General features: G+C 56.9%; 1 protein-coding gene and 1 long non-coding RNA gene across 13 annotated transcripts in view; both read right to left on the bottom strand.

The window, feature by feature from the left end:
- The window catches only part of DCTN1 (dynactin subunit 1), a 75,725-nt gene that overhangs the window by 27,203 nt on the left and 26,272 nt on the right, over positions 1-22,250 (bottom strand). For 6 of the 12 annotated variants that reach the window (XR_012580349.1, XM_074540622.1, XM_074540619.1 and 3 more), the window contains exons 4-8: positions 19,675-19,706; positions 16,949-16,969; positions 9,171-9,188; positions 5,256-5,276; positions 1,730-1,918 (exon numbers count right to left, since the gene is read on the bottom strand). Coding sequence is in view for 11 of the 12 variants with exons in the window: in XM_074540622.1 (XP_074396723.1) it covers positions 1,730-1,918; positions 5,256-5,276; positions 9,171-9,188; positions 16,949-16,969; positions 19,675-19,706 (281 nt within the window). In the remaining variant the exon portion in view is untranslated. The remainder of the gene's footprint in view (positions 1-1,729; positions 1,919-5,255; positions 5,277-9,170; positions 9,189-16,948; positions 16,970-19,674; positions 19,707-22,250) is intronic. The other 6 variants (XM_074540623.1, XM_074540627.1, XM_074540628.1 and 3 more) reach the window with 3 other exon arrangements.
- LOC141729107 (uncharacterized) lies at positions 4,351-5,249 on the bottom strand. The gene is made up of 2 exons (XR_012580351.1): positions 4,897-5,249; positions 4,351-4,804 (listed from the first exon to the last, which is right to left on the bottom strand). It is a non-coding gene; the product is annotated as an uncharacterized LOC141729107 (long non-coding RNA).

The raw sequence follows: 22,250 nt of genomic DNA, 5'->3' as shown, positions 1-22,250 counted from the left end.
GGACAAGAGCCTGGAGTAGCAGGATTAGATGGGATTTTGGGAAGGAATTCCTGGCACAGGCTGCCCAGAGAAGCTGTGGCTGCCTGATCTCACTGCAGCATCCACATCATTCCCAGGTGATCTCCCCCCAGGGAAAACGGATCCAGCTCCTTTTCCAGCAGCTCAGCTCCCAGGGCAGGGAAAGGCTGATGCCAGCATTCCCCAAGGAAGGGCTGCAGGGACAAAAGGATGTCACCTCCCTCCCTGGCAGCAGCCACAGGGGCTAAACCTTCAAATCCCAAAGCTGGGTGACAGCAAGGAACAGGTCTTGGAAAAATCCAGAACCTTCCATGGATTCCACCTCTGTTCCTTTCCCAGCCTGGACATTCTGATGTCCCCAAAAAGCCATTTCTGCACCCAGCTAAAGAAACCAGAGAGCTCTGGGCATGGGGACACGGGTGGGGACACCCCTGTCTCCACCCTGGGGCGCCTTCCCCAGCTCTCCCTTCCACACACAATCCCAGAGCCTTGTCCTCTCCTGCCATTCCCTCCCTGGCCTTGTGCCCCAAATCTCTCCCAAGCTCTAATTAACTCATTCATCAAAGCAGGATGGAAGTGATGAAAAAGTATTTTAAAGATCAAAACGGGAGTAACTCTGTAATGATTAAAAATGATTAAAAATCTCTGAATTTGGGAAATATTGCATCTTTCCAGGTGGGCTTTGCATCCCAAGGCAGAAGGACCTCCAGTGCATCCCTGCTGGTCCCTCCACCCCAATTCCCCCAAGTTTGGGAAATCCTGAACCTCTCCAAGGGGTCTTTCCAGCCCAAGGCTGGAGGGTCCCCAGTGCATCCCTGCTGATTCCTCCACCCCAGTTCTCCCAGCACCAGTGGGTGCTGCCAACTGGACCCTCTGGATTTAACAGGATCAAGCCGTGACTCAGAGCCTCAACCCTGCCAAACTGCTCTGATGCCACCCGTGTCCTACAGGGACCCTGCCAAACTGCTCTGATGCCACCCGTGTCCCACAGGGACCCTGCCAAACTGTTCTGATGTCACCCGTGTCCCACAGGGACCCTGCCAAACTGCTCTGATGTCACTTGTGTGCCACAGGGACCCTGCCAAACTGCTCTGATGCCACCCGTGTCCCACAGGGACCCTGCCAAACTGCTCTGATGTCACCCATGTCCTACAGGGACCCTGCCAAACTGCTCTGATGCCACTCATGTCCCACAGGGACCCTGCCAAACTGCTCTGATGCCACCCATGTCCCACAGGGACTCTGCCAAACTGCTCTGATGTCACTTGTGTGCCACAGGGACCCTGCCAAACTGCTCTGATGCCACTCGTGTCCTACAGGGACCCTGCCAAACTGTTTTGATGCCACCCATGTCCCACAGGGACCCTGCCAAACTGCTCTGATGTCACCCGTGTCCCACAGGGACCCTGCCAAACTGCTCTGATGCCACCCGTGTCTCACAGGATTTATTTGGGAAGGGATGGAGGCGCACTGGGAATTCTTTGGAAGCGGCCTCGCAGCTTTGCCCCCTCTTCCTCTGTCCGGGCCAGCTCGGACCTGTCCCAATGCTCCTCCCACAGCCCAGTGACCACCCCAGGACCCTCCGGGGCACCTCCTCTTCCTCCTGCCGGTGCTGGGCGCGGTTTTCTCTCCTGCCCGCTGGGGAGCACCGGCAGAGCCCCGCGCTCACCGGGGCAGGGCTGGGGGCAGCGCTCACCTGGGCAGGGCTCACCTTGGTGGGCGAGGGGACCGGCGGTGCCCCCGGCGAGCCGAGGGAGGGCGTGGGGATGACGGGCGCCACCAGCGGGGTCTGGGCGGGCGTGCCGGGCTCGCTGCTGCTCATCTCCCCGCCGGACGCCGAGGCCGAGCCCGAGGGCCCCGCGGTGCCGCCGGACGCCGAGGATGTGGGGGTCCGGGTGGGCTGCAAAACACCGGCAAGGGGTGAGGGGGAGGCAGGGCGGACATCCCTGATGTGCTCCCACAGCTCGCACCCTGACACCTCTGGTGACTCCCGGATTCCCGTTTCCACTGATTTGTGTCACTGTCCCTCAGGAATTCTGCTCTGGATTCATGGATAATCCATTGGGGAAGGACTCCACACATTTCCCTGAGAAGCTGGGGCTGCCTCACATCCCTGGAAGTGCCCAAGGCCAGCTGGGAGCACCCTGGGATAGTGGGAGGTGTCCTTGCTGTGGCACTGGGTGATCTCCAAGGTCCCTCCCAACCCAAACCATTCCAGGATTCCATTTCCCAGCTCCAGAGCTCCAGATTCCATTCTCCCAGCAAAACCTCAGAGCCCACCAAGATGAGAACCCAGATTTAGGGGAGCAATAAGAAAATCAACAAGGAGTGAGTTCCCAGAGCCCAGCGAGGCCTGGTGCTGCTTCATTAGCACTTATGAGGCTGTTAATTAATCACTGTCTGAGCCCAGTGGGTTTTCCAATGGGAAAAGGGGTGAGGGAAGCACCAGGACCCCCCAGGCTCCCACTGGTCTCCTCATGGACCACCCTATTCATGGACCACTTATCTCTGACTGTGTAAATTAAATTTCCTGACTTGATTTTATTTCTAGAAATGGGATTTTTGGTGCCATGAGGGTTCACCTAGTGTGTGGTTTCACCCATGGGTACAGCTGAGAAAGAGAAATATTCACCCTCTGCCCTTATTTTCTCTAAAATGGAGGCAAATCTGAGTTCACTCAATGGCAGAAAGTCCAGCACCCCTCAGACAGGCCCAGCCTGCCCTCCTGGGATGATCCCAGTTCTCCCAGGCACAGAAAATGGGGAATTTCTGGGTAGCAATAAGCCCCAAACGCTTTCTTTCAGATACAGCTCCAAACAAAGACGTTTGTTGTTCCTGCTGCTTTTGGGGTCACAGATCCCCACAGAGAGCAGGGTTAGATGGGATATTGGAAAGGAATTCCAGGGTGCTGAGACCCTGGCACAGGTTTCCCAGAGAAGCTGTGGCTGCCACACCACAGCTTTGGAAGTGTCCAAAGCCAGGCTGGATGGGGCTTGGAGCCACCAGGGATAGTGGGAGCTGTTCCTGGGTGGAGCTGGATGGGCTTTAGGTCCCTTCCAACCCAACCCATTCCGTGATTCCAGGATCCCAACTCCACCTCCCTGCCAAAGGTGTGAGGCCACAGGAGCAGGAGGTCCCATGGGACATCCCTGCAGAGACATCAACAAGAACCATCCAAAGCCAGGGAATGGGGGCATCCCAAAACCCAGGGGCTGGTGGAATCCACCCCTGCCTGGGGCTGGAAGCACCTGCTGAGCATGGAGCCCTCCCCGCAGGAGAGTTCTCCACCTCCAAACTCAACCTTTAAGGATTTCTCTGCCACATTTCCTCCCTTCAAGCCATAAGTCCCTTCCCAAGGTGAATGCTGGTGGCTGGAGCAGCCCCTGAGGGCCTGGTGGGACCACACAGCCCTGCCTGACATCTCAGGCTCTCCCAGATCCCACTCAGATCCCACTGATCTGATCTCAGATCCCACCTCAGGCTCCCTCAGATCCCACTCAGATCCCACTGATCTGATCTCTCAGATCCCATCTAAACTCAGATCCCAAATCCCAGCAATGCCCACAGGGACCCCCTGGCACAGCCTGGGCACTGCCACATGGATTTCACACAGCTCCATCCTAGGAAAGGGTCCCCAAGGATCTGGACCTGCTCCAGAGGAGTCCATCCGAGGACCTGTGAGCTCCTCTGGGCTCTGCACAATGAGGTGGAAGGACAACGGTGGGGTTGGGAACCAAGGGGTCGTGTTTGGGTGGGATTGGTCACCAGTGGATCATGTTTGGGTGGGATTGGTCACCAGTGGATCATGTTTGCATTGGCATCCACAAGAATGGCCACGTTTGAGTGGGGCTGGCAATGAATGGGTCATGTTTGGGTGGGGTTGGCACCCAATGGATTCTGTTTGAATGGGGTTGGTATCAATTGCATCCTTTTTGTGGTGGGATTGGCACCCAATGAATCATATTTGAGTGGGACTGGCAAAGAATGGATTGTTTGTGAGTGGGGTTGGCACTCAACAAGTTGTGTTTGAGCAGGGTTGGCACCCAGTGGATCATGTTTGAGTTGGCATCCACAAGAATGGACACATTCGAGTGGGGTTGGCAATGAATGGATCATGTTTGGGAGAGGTTGGCACCCAACAGATCATGTTTGGGTGGGATTGGGAACCAATGGATGATGTTTGAGCTGCGTTGGCAATGAATGGATCAGGTTTGGGTGAGGTTGGCACCCAACAGATCATGTTTGGGTGGGATTGGGAACCAATGGGTTGTGTTTGAGTGGGGTTGTCACCCAACGAGTTGTGTTTGAGCAGGGTTGGCAACCAACAGCTCATGTTTGAGTGGGGTTGGCAATGAATGGATCATGTTTGGGTGGTGTTGGCAAACAATGGATTGTGCTTGGGTGGGGCTGGCACCCAGCAGCTCGTGTTTGGGTAGGGTTGGCAATGAATGGATCATGTCTGGGTGGGACTGGGAACCAATGGATCGTGTTTGAGCCGGGTTGGCAATGAATGGATCATGTTTGGGTGGTGTTGGCAAACAATGGATTGTGTTTGGGTGGGGCTGGCACCCAACAGCTCGTGTTTGAGTGAGGTTGGTACCTAATGTACCATGTTTGAGATGGTGTTGGCATCCAATGTGTTGTGTTTGAGGGGGGTTGGCACCCAATGGCCCATGTTTGAGTGGGGTTGGCAATGAATGGATCATGTTTGAGTGGTGATGGCAAACAATGGATTGTGTTTGAGTCGGGCTGGCCCCAAAGGCCCATGTTTGAGTGGGGTTGGTACCTAATGTCCATGTTTGAGTGGGGTTGGCACCCAATGGCCCACGTTTGAGTGGGGTTGGCAATGAATGGCCCATGTTTGAGTGGGGTTGGTACCTAAGGCGCCATGTTTGAATGGAGTTGGCAATGAATGGATCATGTTTGAGTGGGGTTGGCACCCAATGGCCCATGTTTGTGTGGAGCTGGCACCCAATGAGTGGGGTTGGCACCCAATGGCCCATGTTTGATTGAGGCTGGCACCCAATGAGTGGGGTTGGCAATGAAGGGATCATGTTTGAGTGGGGTTGGCACCCAATGGCCCATGTTTGTGTGGAGCTGGCACCCAGTGGCTCCAGCTGTTGGCACCCAGTGATCCATGCTCGTGACGGGGCTGGCATTTGATGCTCGGAGTGGCGCTGGCACCCCCGGGGCCGCCGGTGCCCCCCGCGCTCGGTGCCCCCACCGTGGCTGCTCACCTTGGGCCGGCGGGCGGTGCTCTGGAGGGCAGCGGGAGCGGAAGCAGAGAGGACAGACAGTCACACAGGGACAGAGGAGCAGAGAACAGCCGGCGGCGGCCGGAGCGGCAGAGCAGGGAAAGGAGACAAAAGACAGCACGGCATCGTTAGTGTGCCCGGCATCGTTAGTGTGCCCGGCATCGTCAGCGTGCCCCGTGGCACCGGGCGTGGCATCGTTAGCCTGGGGGCTCGTTAACCTGCTCCATGGGCACAGCTGCCATGGGATCCCCTGGCACAGCTCCCACGGGACCACAGGAGCAGAGCCCAGAGCCAGCCCTTGCCCCATCCCTGCCCCTCCAGCCGAGTGTGGAGACAGAGCTGGGCACAGAGGGCACATCCTGAACCCCCCCGGATACCCCAGGGCACATCCACCCTGTATTTCCAAGGAATTTTGGTCTTCAGAGGCAAAGCCTGGTTCAGGTTGGCTGGGCATTCCATGGGCACGGGGGGTTTGACCTCCCACACCTTTCCCAGAGAGTTCCGGAGTAGGAGATGGAAAGGATTTAATCTTAAACGTGAGTTTTCTCCTCTCCTCATCCCTCTGGTTCTCCAAAAGGCCCAGAGCACCCTGAGCAGCTGCCTCAGAGCCCCCAGGCTCTGCTTTGTTTAACCAGAAATTCCAGGGACACCACAGAGCTGATCCCACACTCCCAGCTTTTCCTTTCATGGCTGGAATTAAATTATCCATGATTTTGGAGCAGGACCCCACCCACACCCCTCCATGCACATGCAGCAGCTCCCAGCAGCTCAGGGAGGGGAGGCCACAGGGCTCAGCCTGGAACAGAGACAAATACAAAATTATTTAATATTTTCCCCCTTAAAAACAATCCCTAATGGACGGAAAAGGAGGAGTGACCAGGCTGGTCCTGGGCGGCAGCGGGTGGGCATTGGGAACATCTGTCCAGCTGCAGCCTTGGAGCACTTCCACGCTCTCCCTCATTTCTGATTCCATGACCTAATCCCAGCTGGGAATAAACAGGAGCAGAACAGATGGATAATGGCACTGCCACATGATCCCACGTCCAGGATGGGGACAGGAGGCACACGGAGCCCACCAGGGACCAGCAGCTCCAGCTGATCTCCAACACGGCCGTGTTCCCTCCCGAGGCCTCAGGAACCTCTGAGCTTTATTTCCCTGTTTTCAATATCACCCTGGATGTGTTTGCACTTCCAAACTTCCCATCACCTCTGGCATTGCTTCAGCTAAATCCTGCTCTGCTCACTTCCAGCCTGTTTCCATGTCAATCCCGAGGAAAGACATTCCCATCTTTGATGACATGTCCTGAGTGACCATATTGGTCAGGAAAATGGAATTGCAGCAGCAAAAGCTGAAACCCTCAGGATGCTCTTCAGGAGCTCTCCAGCATCTTCCCAAAGTCCAAGTAAGCAACATGGAGCAGCAACAAAAATCTGGGAAACACCTGGAAAACGTCTTCTTCAGGAATTCCACACGTGGGAGGGCTCAGGAGTGGGGCAGGGCTGGGGGGTCCCACACCGACCCCTGAGTCCTTGGACATGGGGAAATGTCACCTGAGACAGCTGAGTCCTGTTCTGGGGGACAACAAATCCTTTCCTGGGGGACACTGAGCCTTTTCCTGGATGGGGGACACTGATCCCTGTCCCAGGAGACACCAAACCTTGTCCTGGGGGACACTGAGCCCCAAACTGGGGGACACTGAGCCTTGTCCTGGGGGACACTGAGCCCCAAACTGGGGGACACTGAGCCTTGTCCTGGCCGTGGGGTGAGGGGCACCAATTCAAACCCTGCCTCAAACCACACCGAACCCTAAAAACAGGGAGAAGCCTCCTGGTTACCATCCCTAAAGCCACGTGGAATGACAGGGAATAATCCTGCTTTGTGCATCCTTGGGAATTCTGGTCCCCTCCATGTGATGACCACTCAAAGTTGAAGCTCCAAGACCCTTGGGATCTATGGCAAAGGGATGTTCTGGGATGCTCCAGCTGCTCTCTCCATCAGGAATGGGGGATGGCCGGGCTCCCCTCCATGGTGGCACCATCTGTCCCCAGCCAGTCATCCCTGGGCTCTGGAAAAGTCGGTGACCAGGATGGGACGTGGATTTTCTGGTGTCCGTCATCATGCCAGCACTGGGAGCAGAGGCTCCAGCCCCACCTGGATCCAGGATGCTCCAACCTCCCTGCTGGGGATGGATGGACGGATGGATGGATGGGGATGGATGTTCCATGGAGGTTCTGCTCTGCTGTGTAATGCTGCTGCATCAATATTTGATGGAATTACAAAACCTCAGCTCCCAGGGGAGCGCTGGGGGCTCCGAACCGGTGCGCTCCGAGATGGACTCAGCTCCTGGCAGCAGCAACTCTGGAAAAATCCTCCTGGACACCAAGGACTGACTGTGGTGGGGTCAGCATTGCCTGCTGAACGTGGGGTCCCACAATCCCTCCTGACTTGGTTCTGCTCCAGGTGTGGGAATCCCGATCCAGGCAGGAGCAGCGAGTGCTGGATGGGTGAGCAGGAATGTGTGAATGTCACCTTCCAGCAGGCAGGACAGGGGAGGTGTCACTGGAGCTTTCTCCTGGATTAAGTTTCAAGGTCTGAACTTCACTGTGGCTGCTGCTGTGGAGGATTCCCAGAGTTTCCAGGAGGATTCTGACTGGCAGCAGCTCCTGAGTGGGGCGGGCAATGCTGGGGGTGATGATGCCGAGGCACTGATCCAGTGCTGCTCCATGCTGATGCCATCCCACTCCATTCCCAGGAATTTGGCCCCTTTGGAGGCACCTCCCCTCAGCTGGAGCTGAGTCTCAGCCCCAGGATGAGCCCCTCAGGGTGTGGTTCCCTGGGATACAGCTGGGAATTCTGCATTTTAAACAACCAGCACCACCCAGGTCTCACAGGTGTGATTCCGTGGGTGAGGAAAGGAGCAACAAAAAAAAGCAGGAAGGAATCCAGGCTTGGGGCTGAGCTCCAGCAGCCCCCACTCCCCCCTCCAACGGGGCACAGGGAAAGCAGCATCCGTGAAACTTTCCATGGGGAATAGGATTAACAGGGACACGTGACGAGGAGCGTCGGTGTCTGAGCTCAGCGAGGTGCAGGGGTAAATCAGGAGCATTTCCTGCCAGGTACAGACCAGCTCAGGTCTATTCCCTGCCAACAGCCAGAAATTCCCAGGATTTCTCTTTAAGCTGAGCAGTGACATCGTGGTTACACTAAAAATAAACATATAGGCCAGTGCCCGCGCTGTCACCTGCGGGAATGGCAGCCTGGCAGGGACTCGGGCACTGCCAGCCCCTGGGAATGCCAAAGGCTGAACCCAGCAGCGTGGCTGGCAGGAAAACCGGGATTGTGGGCACACAGCTTCCCCAGGGTGGGCACCGGTGGCACTGGAAGCAGGGATGGCACCAGCAGCAGGAACAGCACTGACACTCTCAGGCTGTGGGCACAGGGACAGCAGCAGGGATGGCACTGGCACCCCTGGAGCGGGGATGGCACCAGCCATGGGCACAGGGACAGCAGCAGGGATGGCACTGGCACCCCCGGAGTGGGGATGGCACCGGCAGCGGGAACAACACAGGCAGCAGGGACAGCACTGACCCTCCCAGGCAGAGGGGATGGCACCGGCAGCGGGGACAGAGATGGCACCGGCAGCGGGGACAGGGCCCCGGCAGAGCCGCAGAGGCGCTGCATTGGCCGGGTGACACGGAGAGGGGACTCCGGGAGCTCGGCAGGCAAAGCCAGCCATGAACCGATGCTCACCCACCGCCCCCCTCCTCCCCGAGCCCGTCACGCTCCCAATTACAGCCCGGCAGCATCAACGCGGGGAAAACGGGCAAAACCAGCGAGGAGGCGGCCGGGAAGCGGGGACGCGATGCCGGAGCGGGGGATGCGGGCGCGGACCGTACCTTGCGTGTGGCCGGGGCCTGCCTCATCGTCGCGCAGGGACGGCCGGAGCGGGAGGAGACGGAGCAGCGGGTCAGTTAGCGCGGCCGGACACGGCAAATGGCCGCGGCCTGCCCGGGGGCTCGGCGGGGGCTCGGGGGGTCCGGGGCAGCCCCCCCCGGCCGCGGCCGCTCGTCCCCGCTCCGCCGGTGGCTCCAACCACCGCCCCGGCGGCTCATGACATCACCGCGGAGGGGCCGCACCGCCGGGCGCTGCACCGAGCCGGGCGGATGAGGATGAGGATGGGGATGGGGATGTGATGCTGCGCTCGGGGAGGGTCTCAGCGGCTCGGAGCCCCCCCGGTGTCAGCTCCGCGGTGCTGGCGGCTCCGTGGCTGCGCTCGGTATCGCCGCCGTGCCCGCAGCCAAACCCGCCCCGCGCCGGAAAACCCCCCGGGAGCGGACAGACGGACGGAGCGGAGCCCGGATGGACAGATGGACGGCGCCGAGCCCCGAGGGATGGACAGATGGACAGAGGGATCATCTTGCCGCGCCGCCACCCAGCGCCAGCTCCGCACCGACACGGGCGGACCGAGGGAGCTCAGGGTGCGGAGAGACGCCCCCGGCCTCGGAGAGCCCCTGCCCCAAAATCCCTGCCCTAAAAATGCCCCTCAGGGCGGAGTCCAGCACGCCCCGAGCCTCGCTACCCTGCCAGGACCGTTCCCGCAATTCCTGCCCGGCATTCCCGGTGTCCCTGGCCAAGATCTCTGCTGGGAACCCACAGGATGTCACCAAGCACCATCTCCAAACTCTCCATGAATCCTTGGGGTGCCCCACGGAGTGCTGGAGAGCAGGAGAGCAGCTCCCTTTACAGGCACACATCTTAAATCCCATCCATTGTATGATTGTTGTATTATGTAACATGAACACAGACTCATCCAGCTCCCATTCCAACTGTGTCATTTTCCAAAATTCCCACACTATGAGGGAGGGGAGCTCAGGGTGCCTCAGGCTCACACCCAACAGAGGGAATTTTACCTCCAGTATTTCCAGTCCCTCAGCACAATCCTGCCAATCTCTAGGAAAAGCCTTTAAAGGCCTCTTTGGCATTCCCTGGAAGCAGCCCCTCGAGGATGTCAGGCTGGGGACATCCAGTGTCCAACAGATCTGTGCTGGGATCTGACTCCTGAAAAACCCCTAGATCAGGGAATCAGGGGTGGGAGAAGTGTCCAAGGCCAGGCTAGATGGAGTTTGGAACAGCCTGGGATAGTGGGAGGTGTCCCCTTGCCCGTGGCATGGGATAGAACTGGATGGGCTTTAACCATCCCATAATTCTGCTCTGGAGTCAGGATTGCTGGGAATGGAGAAGGGAAAATTCCAGGGAATCCTCAGAGCCCCTGAAGGGGCTCCAGGAGAGCTGCAGAGGGACTGGGGACAAGGCCTGCAGGGACAGGAGCCAGGGAATGGCTCCCACTGGGAAAGGGGAGATTGGGCTGGGATCTTGGCAAGGAATTCCTGGCTGGGCTGGAATTCCCAGATTTGCTGTGGCTGCCCCTGGATCCCTGGCAGTGCCCAAGGCCAGGTTGGACACTGGGGTTGGATCCACCTGGGACAGTGGGAGGGGTCCCTGGATGGGTTTCAGGTCCCCTCTAACCCAGCCCATTCCATGATTCCTCTCCTGCAGCTCCCTCTGGCTGCGTGCAGGCGCTGGGGGCAGGGCAGCATTCCCAAGGGACAATTTTGGGAGCTGGAATTGCATCTCCAAACAAAGAAACCCCGAGCTCCACCACCCTGAGCACCACAAACCCCTCCAGGAGCCAGAGCTGACACAGGCCCAGCTTTTGGGATCATTCAAATCCATTCCAACGCTCCAACAGAATCTCCCTCCCACTCCCACCAGCCCTGGCCCAAAACAGGAATCCCTTTTGAAGCATTTCCAGATGAAATCATCCTGGATCCGTGCCTTTAAGCCCCTGAATGATCCCAGGGCTGTGTCCATTTCTGAAGGAGCCACGTGCAGGCTCACACGGATTTAAGTTTAAGATAATTACGGGTATTAGAGCTGCTCTAATGAACCAGCTCCTCTCCTCGCACACAGCTCTGCTCCCTAAATCCAGAATATATCAACTCTTCCCACACAAAGATCCAATAAATGCAGCAGCAGGGAGAAAATGCAGTTAACCCCAGGGAAATGGTGTCAGGTGCTTTGGGCTGTCCCTGAAACTCCTCAGGCATGGGTAAGGGAGGTTTTTTATCCTAAATCCATGAGAAGGAGGTGGTGGCAGCAGCACAGATGGGAGAATTCCTGGTTCTTTGGGGGATTGGAGAGGAGAAGCCAGGTTAACTCCAGCTCTTTTCCATGCAGTCATCAGTTTGCAGCACCAGCTGCTGCTCAGCTCCTGGCCCCAGAGGGTGACATCAAAATAATCCCCACAGGCTCCTTTGGGGACACACAGAGCTGCCACAGCGGTGTCACCAAGCCTGAGGAACAGCAGTGCCTGGGAAATCAGCCCTGGGATCATCCAGGCCCTGCCATGGACACGGTTTGGGCAGCGGGGCTGAGCTGGGGTTTGGGAGCTGATGGATTTATCCATTCCTTTAAAGGATCAACGGGGCTTGGGGTGGCCCCTCTGCATTCAGCAGCACAGCTGGCACCTGCTCCGGGCTGCAATGGGCCAGCTGCTCCTGCATGGAGACTGGGATAGCACTGGGATAGCACCGGGATAACAACCTGGCCATTCCTGCATGGAGACTGGGATAGCACCAGGATAACACTGGGATAGCACCGGGATAACACTGGGATAGCACTGGGATAGCACCGGGATAGCACCGGGATAACAACCTGGCCATTCCTGAATGGAGACTGGGATAGCACCGGGATAACACCGGGATAACACCGGGATAACAACCCGGCCATTCCTGAATGGAGACTGGGATAGCACCGGGATAACACCGGGATAACACCAGGATGACAACCTGGCCATTCCTGAATGGAGACTGGGATAGCACCGGGATAACAACCTGGCCATTCCTGCATGGAGACTGGGATAGCACTGGGATAACACCGGGATAATACCAGGATAACCACCTGGCCATTCCTGCATGGAGACTGGGATAGCACTGGGATAACACCGGGATAACACCAGGATAACCACCTGGCCATTCCTGCATGGAGACTGGGATAGCACTGGGATAACACCGGGATAACACCAGGATAACAACCCGGCCATTCCTGCATGGAGACTGGGATAGCACTGGGATAACACCGGGATGACAACCCGGCCATTCCTGAATGGAGACTGGGATAGCACCGGGATAACACCGGGATAACAACCCGGCCATTCCTGAATGGAAACTGGGATAACACTGGGATAACAACCCGGCCATTCCTGCATGGAGACTGGGATAGCACCGGGATAACACCAGGATAACACCAGGATAACCACGTGGCCATTCCTGCATGGAGACTGGGATAACACCGGGATAACACCGGGATAACAACCTGGCCATTCCTGCATGGAGACTGGGATAACACTGGGATAACACCAGGATAACAACCAGGCACTGACCTGGCTGCTCCTGCACAGAGACTGGGATAGCACCGGGATAAGACCGGGATAACACTGGGACACTGACCTGGCTGCTCCTGCATGGAGACCAGGATAACACCGGGATAACACCAGGATAACACTGGGATAGCACCGGGATAGCACCGGGACAACAACTGGGTACTGACCTGGCTGCTCCTGCATGGAGACCAGGATAACACCGGGATAACACCAGGATAACAACCGGACACTGATCTGGCCACTCCTGCACGGAGACCAGGATAACACCAGGATAACAAGCGGACACTGACCTAGCTGGTCCTGTATGGAGACCGGGATAACACCAGGATAACACCGGGATAACACCGGGATAGCCCTGGAACAACAACCAGACACTGATCCGGCTGCTCCTGCATGGAGACCAAGATAACACCGGGATAACAACCAGACACTGACCCCACCACTCCTGCATGGAGACCGGGATAAGACCGGGATAACACTGGGATAAGACCAGGATAACACCCGCACACTGACCCCACCACTGACGGGTCACCCTGGCATGGCATGGGATGGGATGGAGCAGGTGCCCAGCAGAGAGGCCCCAGCACCAGGGCACAGCAGGAATCCAGCCCTGGCACATGGAATGCCACTGGGACAGCGATGTCACTGCAGAGGGACAAACCTGATCCTCCAGGGACAATCCCAGGATCAAACTGGCTGCAGCAGCAGGGGACAGGTGACCTGAGGTGGCAGGACAGGATTTAACAGCAGGGTCTCAGCACCAGCACATGCCACCTGTGCATGTGGCACCTGGGGACACTTGGCAGTGTCAGGGGTCTCAGAGGGCTTTTCCAACCTAAATATTCCACAATTCCAGGATCCCTGAACGTGTCAGACCCTGGCAGCTCCCAAGTGAGGCAGAGCTTTTGCTGGAGCCTTTCCCTGCATCCCTGGCAGTTCCCTGTTCCCATCACAGCCCTGCCACCTCCGTGTCCCTGGGAGGTGACATCCATGACGCAGTGTCACCCAGCACTGCAGCAGGACAAGGGACTGGCCTGTCACCAGCACAGACACACTGTCGTGGGGATGAACACAGCACAACCTGCTTCATCCCAAAAATGACCTGGGAAAGAAAGACCCTTTTCCTGCTCTTTAACCAGATTTTGGGGTCCTTCCCAGGCAGCCTGGCCCAGGACAGAGGCCAGCACCTCCTGAGGACAGCATGGACCTCCTGCTCCAAGAACAGGGACACCCAACACCGTGTCACAGCCAAGGGACAGGGCCTCCAGTGTCCTGCAGCCCCTGGGAACAGCATAACCCAAAGGCCACAGCATCCCAAATCCATGGAAAACAGGGGAGGGGCCCAGCAGGGGGCAAGGCCCATCTGGCAGCAGCTCTGCACAATAAAGTCTGTAGATTAAAGTCTATATTTGACACACAGGAGCCGCCCTAATCTCCAGAACGAGGATTTACCCGCTAATTACTCTCATTATCCAGGTCCCGCCCGCAGATGGCACAGCCCTGTGTGGGGGCAGGGGGGCTCTCAGGGCCATGAGAGGCTGAAAAGGGTGAATTGTGAGGGGACAGCAGGGCCTGGCATGGGGCTGCCCCTCAGTGGGGACATCCCTGTGTGAGGTGTGTCTGTGCAGCCAGGACGAGGGGCAGGACAGTGACAGATCCACATCCCCAGGACAGTGACAGTCACAGACCCCCAGGGCAGTGACAGTGACAGATCCAGACCTCCAGGACAGTGACAGTCACAGAGCCACAGTCCTCAGGAGAATGACTGTCACTACAATCCCCAGAACAGTGACAGATCCAGATGCTCAAGACAGTGACTGTCACAGATCCATGATCCCCAAGACAGTGACAGTCAGAGCCAGGGTCCTCAGCACAGTGACAGTCACCCAACCAGGATGCTCAGTACAGTGACAAATCCATGATCCCCAGGACAGTGACAGTCACAGCCCCAGATCCTCAGGACAGTGACAGTCACAGCCCCAGATCCCCAGGACAGTGACAGATCTGTGATCCTTGGGACAGTGACAGTCACAGATCCCCAGGACAGTGACAGTCACAGATCCCCATGACAGTGACAGCCACAGATCCAGATCCTCAGGACAGTGACAGTCACACCCCCATGATTGCCAGGACAGTGACAGTCACAGATCCCCAGCACAGTGACAGTCACAGAACCAGATCCCCATGGCAGTGACAGCCCCAGATCTCCATGGCTGTGACAGATCCATGATTGCCAGGACAGTGGCAGTCACAGATCCCCATGGCAGTGACAGTCACAGACCCCCATGGCAGTGACAGTGACAGCCCCAGGGCAGTGACAGTGACAGTCACAGATCCCCAGGACAGTGACAGTCACGGATCCATGATTGCCAGGACAGTGACAGTCACAGGTCTCCAGGGCAGTGACAGTGACAGTCACAGATCTCCAGGACAGTGACAATCACAGGTCTCCAGGGCAGTGACAGTGACAGTCACAGACCCCCAGGACAGTGACAGATCCCCAGCACAGTGACAGTCACAGATCCCCATGGCAGTGACAGTCACAGGCCCCCATGGCAGTGACAGTCACAGCCCCAGGGCAGTGACAGTGACAGTCACAGATCCCCATGGCAGTGACAGTCACAGATCCCCAGGACAGTGACAGTCACAGATCCCCAGGACAGTGACAGATCCCCATGGCAGTGACAGTGACAGTCACAGATCCCCAGGACAGTGACAGTCACGGATCCATGATTGCCAGGACAGTGACAGTCACAGGTCTCCAGGGCAGTGACAGTGACAGTCACAGATCTCCAGGACAGTGATAGTCACAGATCCCCATGGCAGTGACAGTGACAGTCACAGACCCCCAGGACAGTGACAGTCACAGATCCCCAGCACAGTCACAGATCCCCAGCACAGTGACAGTGACAGATCCCCAGGGCAGTGACAGATCCCCAGCACAGTGACAGTCACACCCCCTGACCCTAATCCCAGCCACAGCTCCAAGCAGACAGCGGGGACACAGCGGGGACACGGAGCAGCTGCAAACCCACCAGAACCCAACATTCCCAACAGGAATCCCATCCCAGCAGAGCCCCTTGGAGCTGGCAGGACCATGCTGAGGGATCCACACGGCCCCTGAAGCCTTGGGGACATGGAGACACCTGGATCTGGGGGACACAAGGAGGGGACACTTGGGGACAGGTGCTCCTGGCCTCTCTCCACGGGCTCTCGGCAGATTCCACATTGCTCCTCTCCTCTGGACTTCCCATGGACAAACAGAACTTTTTGGATCGTTTTTCCACCCAAAAATCAACACAGAGGCAGCTGGAAAGCAAATCTGGACCGAAGGGTGCACAGGTAACACCTCTCTCCCCTCTCCCACGGCTCCAGAGCCCACCTTGGCTTTTCTCTCGGCACAATTCCCAAGAGGGGGACAAATAATCCCCAAATTTCCTTCAGGGAATGATGATTCCCTGCCCGTGGTGTGGAATCAGATGGGCTTTCATGTCCATCCCAACCCAAACCATTCTGGGATTCTTTCCCAGGACCTTTGGAGTTTCAGCTCATCCTTGCACGAACGATTTCTGCCTTCAGTAATTGTCACAAACCAGGTGGGTTTGAGTGTCCCCAAGAGGCGCCAGAGCCCAGGGACAGGACAGCCCTGAGAAGGTGCCACTTGTCCCCAAGTCACCGAGGATTCAGGGGTTATAAAAATATCCGAGAGAGCTGTGCCAGGGGAGATTCAGGATTTCTGCCTTCAGTAATTGTCACAAACCAGGTGGGTTTGGGTGTCCCCAAAGAGGCACCAGAGCCCAGGGACAGGACAGCCCTGAGAAGGTGCCACTTGTCCCCAGGTCACCGAGGATTCAGGGGGTTATAAAAATATCCGAGAGAGTTGTGCCAGGGGAGATTCAGGCTGGAGAGTGGGAAAATTCCTTCATGGAAAGAGCTGGAAAACATCGAAGAGGCTGCCCAGAGCAGGGGACAGTCCCCATCCCTGCAGATGTGACACTTGGGGACACCGCTGACAACTCGCTGCTGCTCTCCGAGGCTTTTCCCACCCAAACCCTCCACGATGGTGACGCGAGCCCACCCTGAGCCGTGTCCCCTCCCAGGCTGGGAGCACATGCAGGGACAGCCATGCAGCGCCGGGATGGGGACGGTGAGGGTGACGATGGCCCCAGCATGCGGCCGCGCGCGCGGGATGTGGGGGAGGGACGGACGGACGGACAGACAGACGGACAGCACCTTTTTGGGCTTGGCTCCGCGCTGCGTGAGGAGGGAACAGAAGGAAGGTTAGACAGCCCTGGGGGCTCTGCTAGGAACCCCCTGCAGGCTGCAGGAAAGGCAGGAGGGGAAACAGAATCAGGGAAATTGGAGGAAATGAAGGAGGAAACAGCCCTGGAGTCACCCCCGTGCTCCGGTGTCACCTCCTGTCCCCACCCCCAGCACGGAGGATTGGGGGAGTCAGGACGTTGCAAAGGGGAATAAATCATTTCATGGGGCACAGACAGGGAAAAGGGATTGGGGGGCCAGGATCTCCCACGGGAAGAGATGGGAGGACAAGGGGGAATGGTTCCCACTGCCAGAGGGCAGGGATGGGTGGGATTTTGGGAATGAATTCCTCCCTGTGAGGGTGAGGAGGGGCTGGGATGGAATTCCCAGATTTGCTCTGGCTGTCCCTGGATCCCTGGAAGTGTCCAAGGCCAGGCTGGATGGGGCTTGGAGCCACCTGGGATAGTGGAAAATGTCCCTGGATGGGCTTAAAGGTCCCTCCCACTCCAAATCATTCCATGGCAAACCAGCAGGAATGCCCTGGAATGCAGCTGCCCATGGAGCAGCATCTCTTGTCCTGACCCCTTCCCCACATCAGCAGCACAAAAGAATTCCAAGAACAATCCCCATTCCCTGATTTCAAGAACGTTGAAGTTTTCTAAATATTCTCTTTGTCTTCTAATGAATTCCAGGGTGGAATTAAAGCAGGAGGATCAGGCACATGGAGCACAGGCTCCAGCAGTGCCAGGGGCTGATGGATCACACCCCACACAGCAGGAAAAACCAAAAAAACCTTCCCAAATCCCTCTGACACAGGGCAGGGAATCCATTTCCATCCTCCCCTCTGGCTGGAGCTCAAATTCACCGGGGTTTGAGCACAGTGAACCCCCAGGTGCTGCTCCATCCTCATATCCAGCATCCACAGTGGGGTGGGGAGCAGAATTCCCACTCCTGGGAATTATCTAGAATGGCAATTCCAACCCCACAGGTGCCACAGAAGCCCCCTGTCCCCACCATTTCCTTTCCCACACTGCCCACATCCCAGCTGGGCCAGTTTGTCCCCATGGAAAATCCAATTTTTACCCCAAACCCACCCACGGGATCACCCAGTTCCATCCCTGCTCCCAGCACTGGTGGCCTGGGCAGGGCTGGGAGAACTTTTGGATTTGATGCTCTCGGGGAGTTTTTCCAGCCTCAATATTCCATAATCCCTCACTGCCCCACACCTGTATGGCCATTCCCAAGCACAGGAACCTGCTCCAGATCCCCATTCCTTAGGAAATATCCCTCACATTTGGGTACAACACGTCCCTATCCATGTCCCAGGAGCCTCTGGAGCTCCTGGATGGAGGCACTCAAAGGGGAGCTGCCCCTGCATCCCTGGAAATGTCCAAGGCCAGGTTGGAAGGGGCTTGGAGCACCCTGGGATAGTGGAAGGTGTTCCCTGCAGGATCTGGGGGCTTTGAGGTCCTTTCCAGGATTCCAGGATTCCAGGATTCCAGGAGGGAATCAGGGTTTGGAAGAAGCACCCTGGGATAGTGGAAGGTGTTCCCTGCAGGATCTGGGGGGCTTTGAGGTCCTTAATTCCAGGATTCCAGGAGGGTCAGGGTTTGGAAGAAGCACCCTGGGATAGTGGAAGGTGTTTCCTGCAGGATCTGGGGGGCTTTGAGGTCCTTTCCAGGATTCCAGGATTCCAGGATTCCAGGATTCCAGGATTCCAGGATTCCAGGATTCCAGGAGGGTCAGGGTTTGGAAGAAGCACCCTGGGATAGTGGAAGGTGTTCCCTGCAGGATCTGGGGGGGCTTTGAGGTCCTTTCCAGGATTCCAGGATTCCAGGAGGGAATCAGGGTTTGGAAGAAGCACCCCTGGGATAGTGGAAGGTGTTTCCTGCAGGATCTGGGGGGCTTTGAGGTCCTTTCCAGGATTCCAGGATTCCAGGAGGGAATCAGGGTTTGGAAGAAGCACCCCTGGGATAGTGGAAGGTGTTTCCTGCAGGATCTGGGGGACTTTGAGATCCTTTCCACAATTCCAGGATTCCAGGAGGGTCAGGGTTTGGAAGAAGCACCCTGGGATAGTGGAAGGTATTTCCTGCAGGATCTGGGGGACTTTGAGGTCCTTCCCAGGATTCCAGGATTCCAGGATTCCAGGATTCCAGGAGGGTCAGGGTTTGGAAGAAGCACCCTGGGATAGTGGAAGGTGTTTCCTGCAGGATCTGGGGGGCTTTGAGATCCTTTCCAGGATTCCAGGATTCCAGGAGGGAATCAGGGTTTGGAAGAAGCACCCTGGGATAGTGGAAGGTGTTCCCTGCAGGATCTGGGGGGCTTTGAGGTCCTTTCCAGGATTCCAGGATTCCAGGAGGGAATCAGGGTTTGGAAGAAGCACCCCTGGGATAGTGGAAGGTGTTTCCTGCAGGATCTGGGGGGCTTTGAGGTCCTTTCCAGGATTCCAGGAGGGAATCAGGGTTTGGAAGAAGCAGCCAGGGAATGCTGCTGAACTCAGATTAAAATGTGTGACACAGGATAATCCCTCAGGAACCCACTGATGCCTGGCTGAAAATGACATTTCTTACACCTTGTTTCCCACGGGTTTTAGGAGAAATTCCCTTTTCCATGGGCATTTTATCCCATGAAAGTGTCCATGTGCTCCTGCTGAAGGGATGGAAAGCTCTCAGAGGTGACAAAGAGCTGGGGTCACTCACCAGTTTGCTGGCCTTGGTGGCATCGAGGGAATCTGTGGAGAGAGCAGAAGCAGAGCCATGAGCGCGAGGGACAGCCCTGTCCCCATCCCAGTGTCCCTGCAGCCACAGGACACCCAGCAGGGTGGCACAGGAGAATTTTGGGAAGTGGGAATGAAGCAGAGTCAGGATCTGGCAGGAAATGGTGGCACAGTGGGGGTGTGGGTATGGGGGTACAGGAAATTCCTGATGGGAGCTGCTGGCTGAGGAGGGAAAACACTTGGATACACCTCAGAATTGGGGGGCAGTTCCACTGCTCTCCTTGGGCTGAACCCCTGGATTTCAGGGATCCCTGACTGGCACAGGCTGAACCCCTGGATTTCAGGGATTCCAGACAGGCACAGGCTGAGCCCCTGGATTTCATGGATTCCTGACTGGCACAGGCTGAACCCCTGGATTTCATGGATTCCTGACTGGCACAAGCTGAACCCCTGGATTTCAGGGATCCCTGACTGGCACAGGCTGAACCCCTGGATTTCAGGGATCCCTGACTGGCACAGGCTGAACCCCTGGATTTCAGGGATTCCTGACTGGCACAGGCTGAACCCCGGGATTTCAGGCATTCCTGACTGGCACAGGCTGAACCCCTGGATTTCAGGGATTCCTGACTGGCACAGGCTGAACCCCTGGATTTCAAGGATTCCTGACTGGCACAGGCTGAACCCCTGGATTTCAGGGATTCCTGACTGGCACAGGCTGAACCCCTGGATTTCAGGGATCCCTGACTGGCACAGGCTGAACCCCTGGATTTCAGGGATTCCTGACTGGCACAGGCTGAACCCCTGGATTTCATGGATTCCTGAGTGACTGGCACAGGCTGAACTCCTGGATTTTACGGATTCCTGACTGGCACAGGCTGAACCCCTGGATTTCAGGGAGTCCTGACTGGCACAGGCTGAACCCCCGGATTTCAGGGATTCCTGACTGGCACAGGCTGAACCCCTGGATTTCAGGCAATTCCTGACTGGCACAGGCTGAACCCCTGGATTTCAGGGATTCCTGACTGGCACAGGCTGAACCCATGGATTTCAGGGATTCCTGACTGGCACAGGCTGAACCCCTGGATTTCAGGCAATTCCTGACTGGCACAGGCTGAACCCCTGGATTTCAGGCATTCCTGACTGGCACAGGCTGAACCCCTGGATTTCAGGGAGTCCTGACTGGCACAGGCTGAACCCCTGGATTTTATGGATTCCTGACTGGCACAGGCTGAACCCCTGGATTTCATGGATTCCTGGCTGGCACAGGCTGAACCCCTGGATTTCAGGGATTCCTGACTGGCACAGGCTGAACCCCTGGATTTCAGGGAGTCCTGACTGGCACAGGCTGAACCCCTGGATTTTATGGATTCCTGGCTGGCACAGGCTGAACCCCTGGATTTCAGGGATTCCTGACTGGCACAGGCTGAACCCCTGGATTTCAGGAATTCCTGACTGGCACAGGCTGAATCCCTGGATTTCAGGGATCTCTCAGTGACTGGCACAGGCTGAATTCCTGGATTTTATGGATTCCTGACTGGCACAGGCTGAATTTCTGGATTTCAGGGATTCCTGACTGGCACAAGCTGAACCCCTGGATTTCAGGGATCCCTGACTGGCACAGGCTGAACCCCTGGATTTCAGGGATTCCTGAGTGACTGGCACAGGCTGAACCCCTGGATTTCAGGGATCCCAGACTGGCACAGGCTGAACCCCTGGATTTCATGGATTCCTGACTGGCACAGGCTGAACCCCTGGATTTCAGGGATTCCTGACTGGCACAGGCTGAACCCCTGGATTTCAAGGATCCCTGACTGGCACAGGCTGAACCCCTGGATTTCAGGGATTCCTGACTGGCACAGGCTGAATCCCTGGATTTCAGGCATTCCTGAGTGACTGGCACAGGCTGAACCCCGGGATTTCAGGGATTCCTGACTGGCACAGGCTGAACCCCTGGATTTCAGGGATCCCTGACTGGCACAGGCTGAACCCCTGGATTTCATGGATTCCTGAGTGACTGGCACAGGCTGAACCCCTGGATTTTATGGATTCCTGACTGGCACAGGCTGAACCCCTGGATTTCATGGATTCCTGGCTGGCACAGGCTGAACCCCTGGATTTCAGGGATTCCTGACTGGCACAGGCTGAACCCCTGGATTTCAGGGAGTCCTGACTGGCACAGGCTGAACCCCTGGATTTTATGGATTCCTGGCTGGCACAGGCTGAACCCCTGGATTTCAGGGATTCCTGACTGGCACAGGCTGAACCCCTGGATTTCAGGAATTCCTGACTGGCACAGGCTGAATCCCTGGATTTCAGGGATCTCTCAGTGACTGGCACAGGCTGAATTCCTGGATTTTATGGATTCCTGACTGGCACAGGCTGAATTTCTGGATTTCAGGGATTCCTGACTGGCACAAGCTGAACCCCTGGATTTCAGGGATCCCTGACTGGCACAGGCTGAACCCCTGGATTTCAGGGATTCCTGAGTGACTGGCACAGGCTGAACCCCTGGATTTCAGGGATCCCAGACTGGCACAGGCTGAACCCCTGGATTTCATG

Source organism: Zonotrichia albicollis, chromosome 5, assembly GCF_047830755.1.
Source record: "Zonotrichia albicollis isolate bZonAlb1 chromosome 5, bZonAlb1.hap1, whole genome shotgun sequence".
In the NCBI taxonomy this organism is placed as follows: domain Eukaryota; kingdom Metazoa; phylum Chordata; class Aves; order Passeriformes; family Passerellidae; genus Zonotrichia; species Zonotrichia albicollis.
This window is presented reverse-complemented; position numbering and strand designations above follow the sequence as displayed.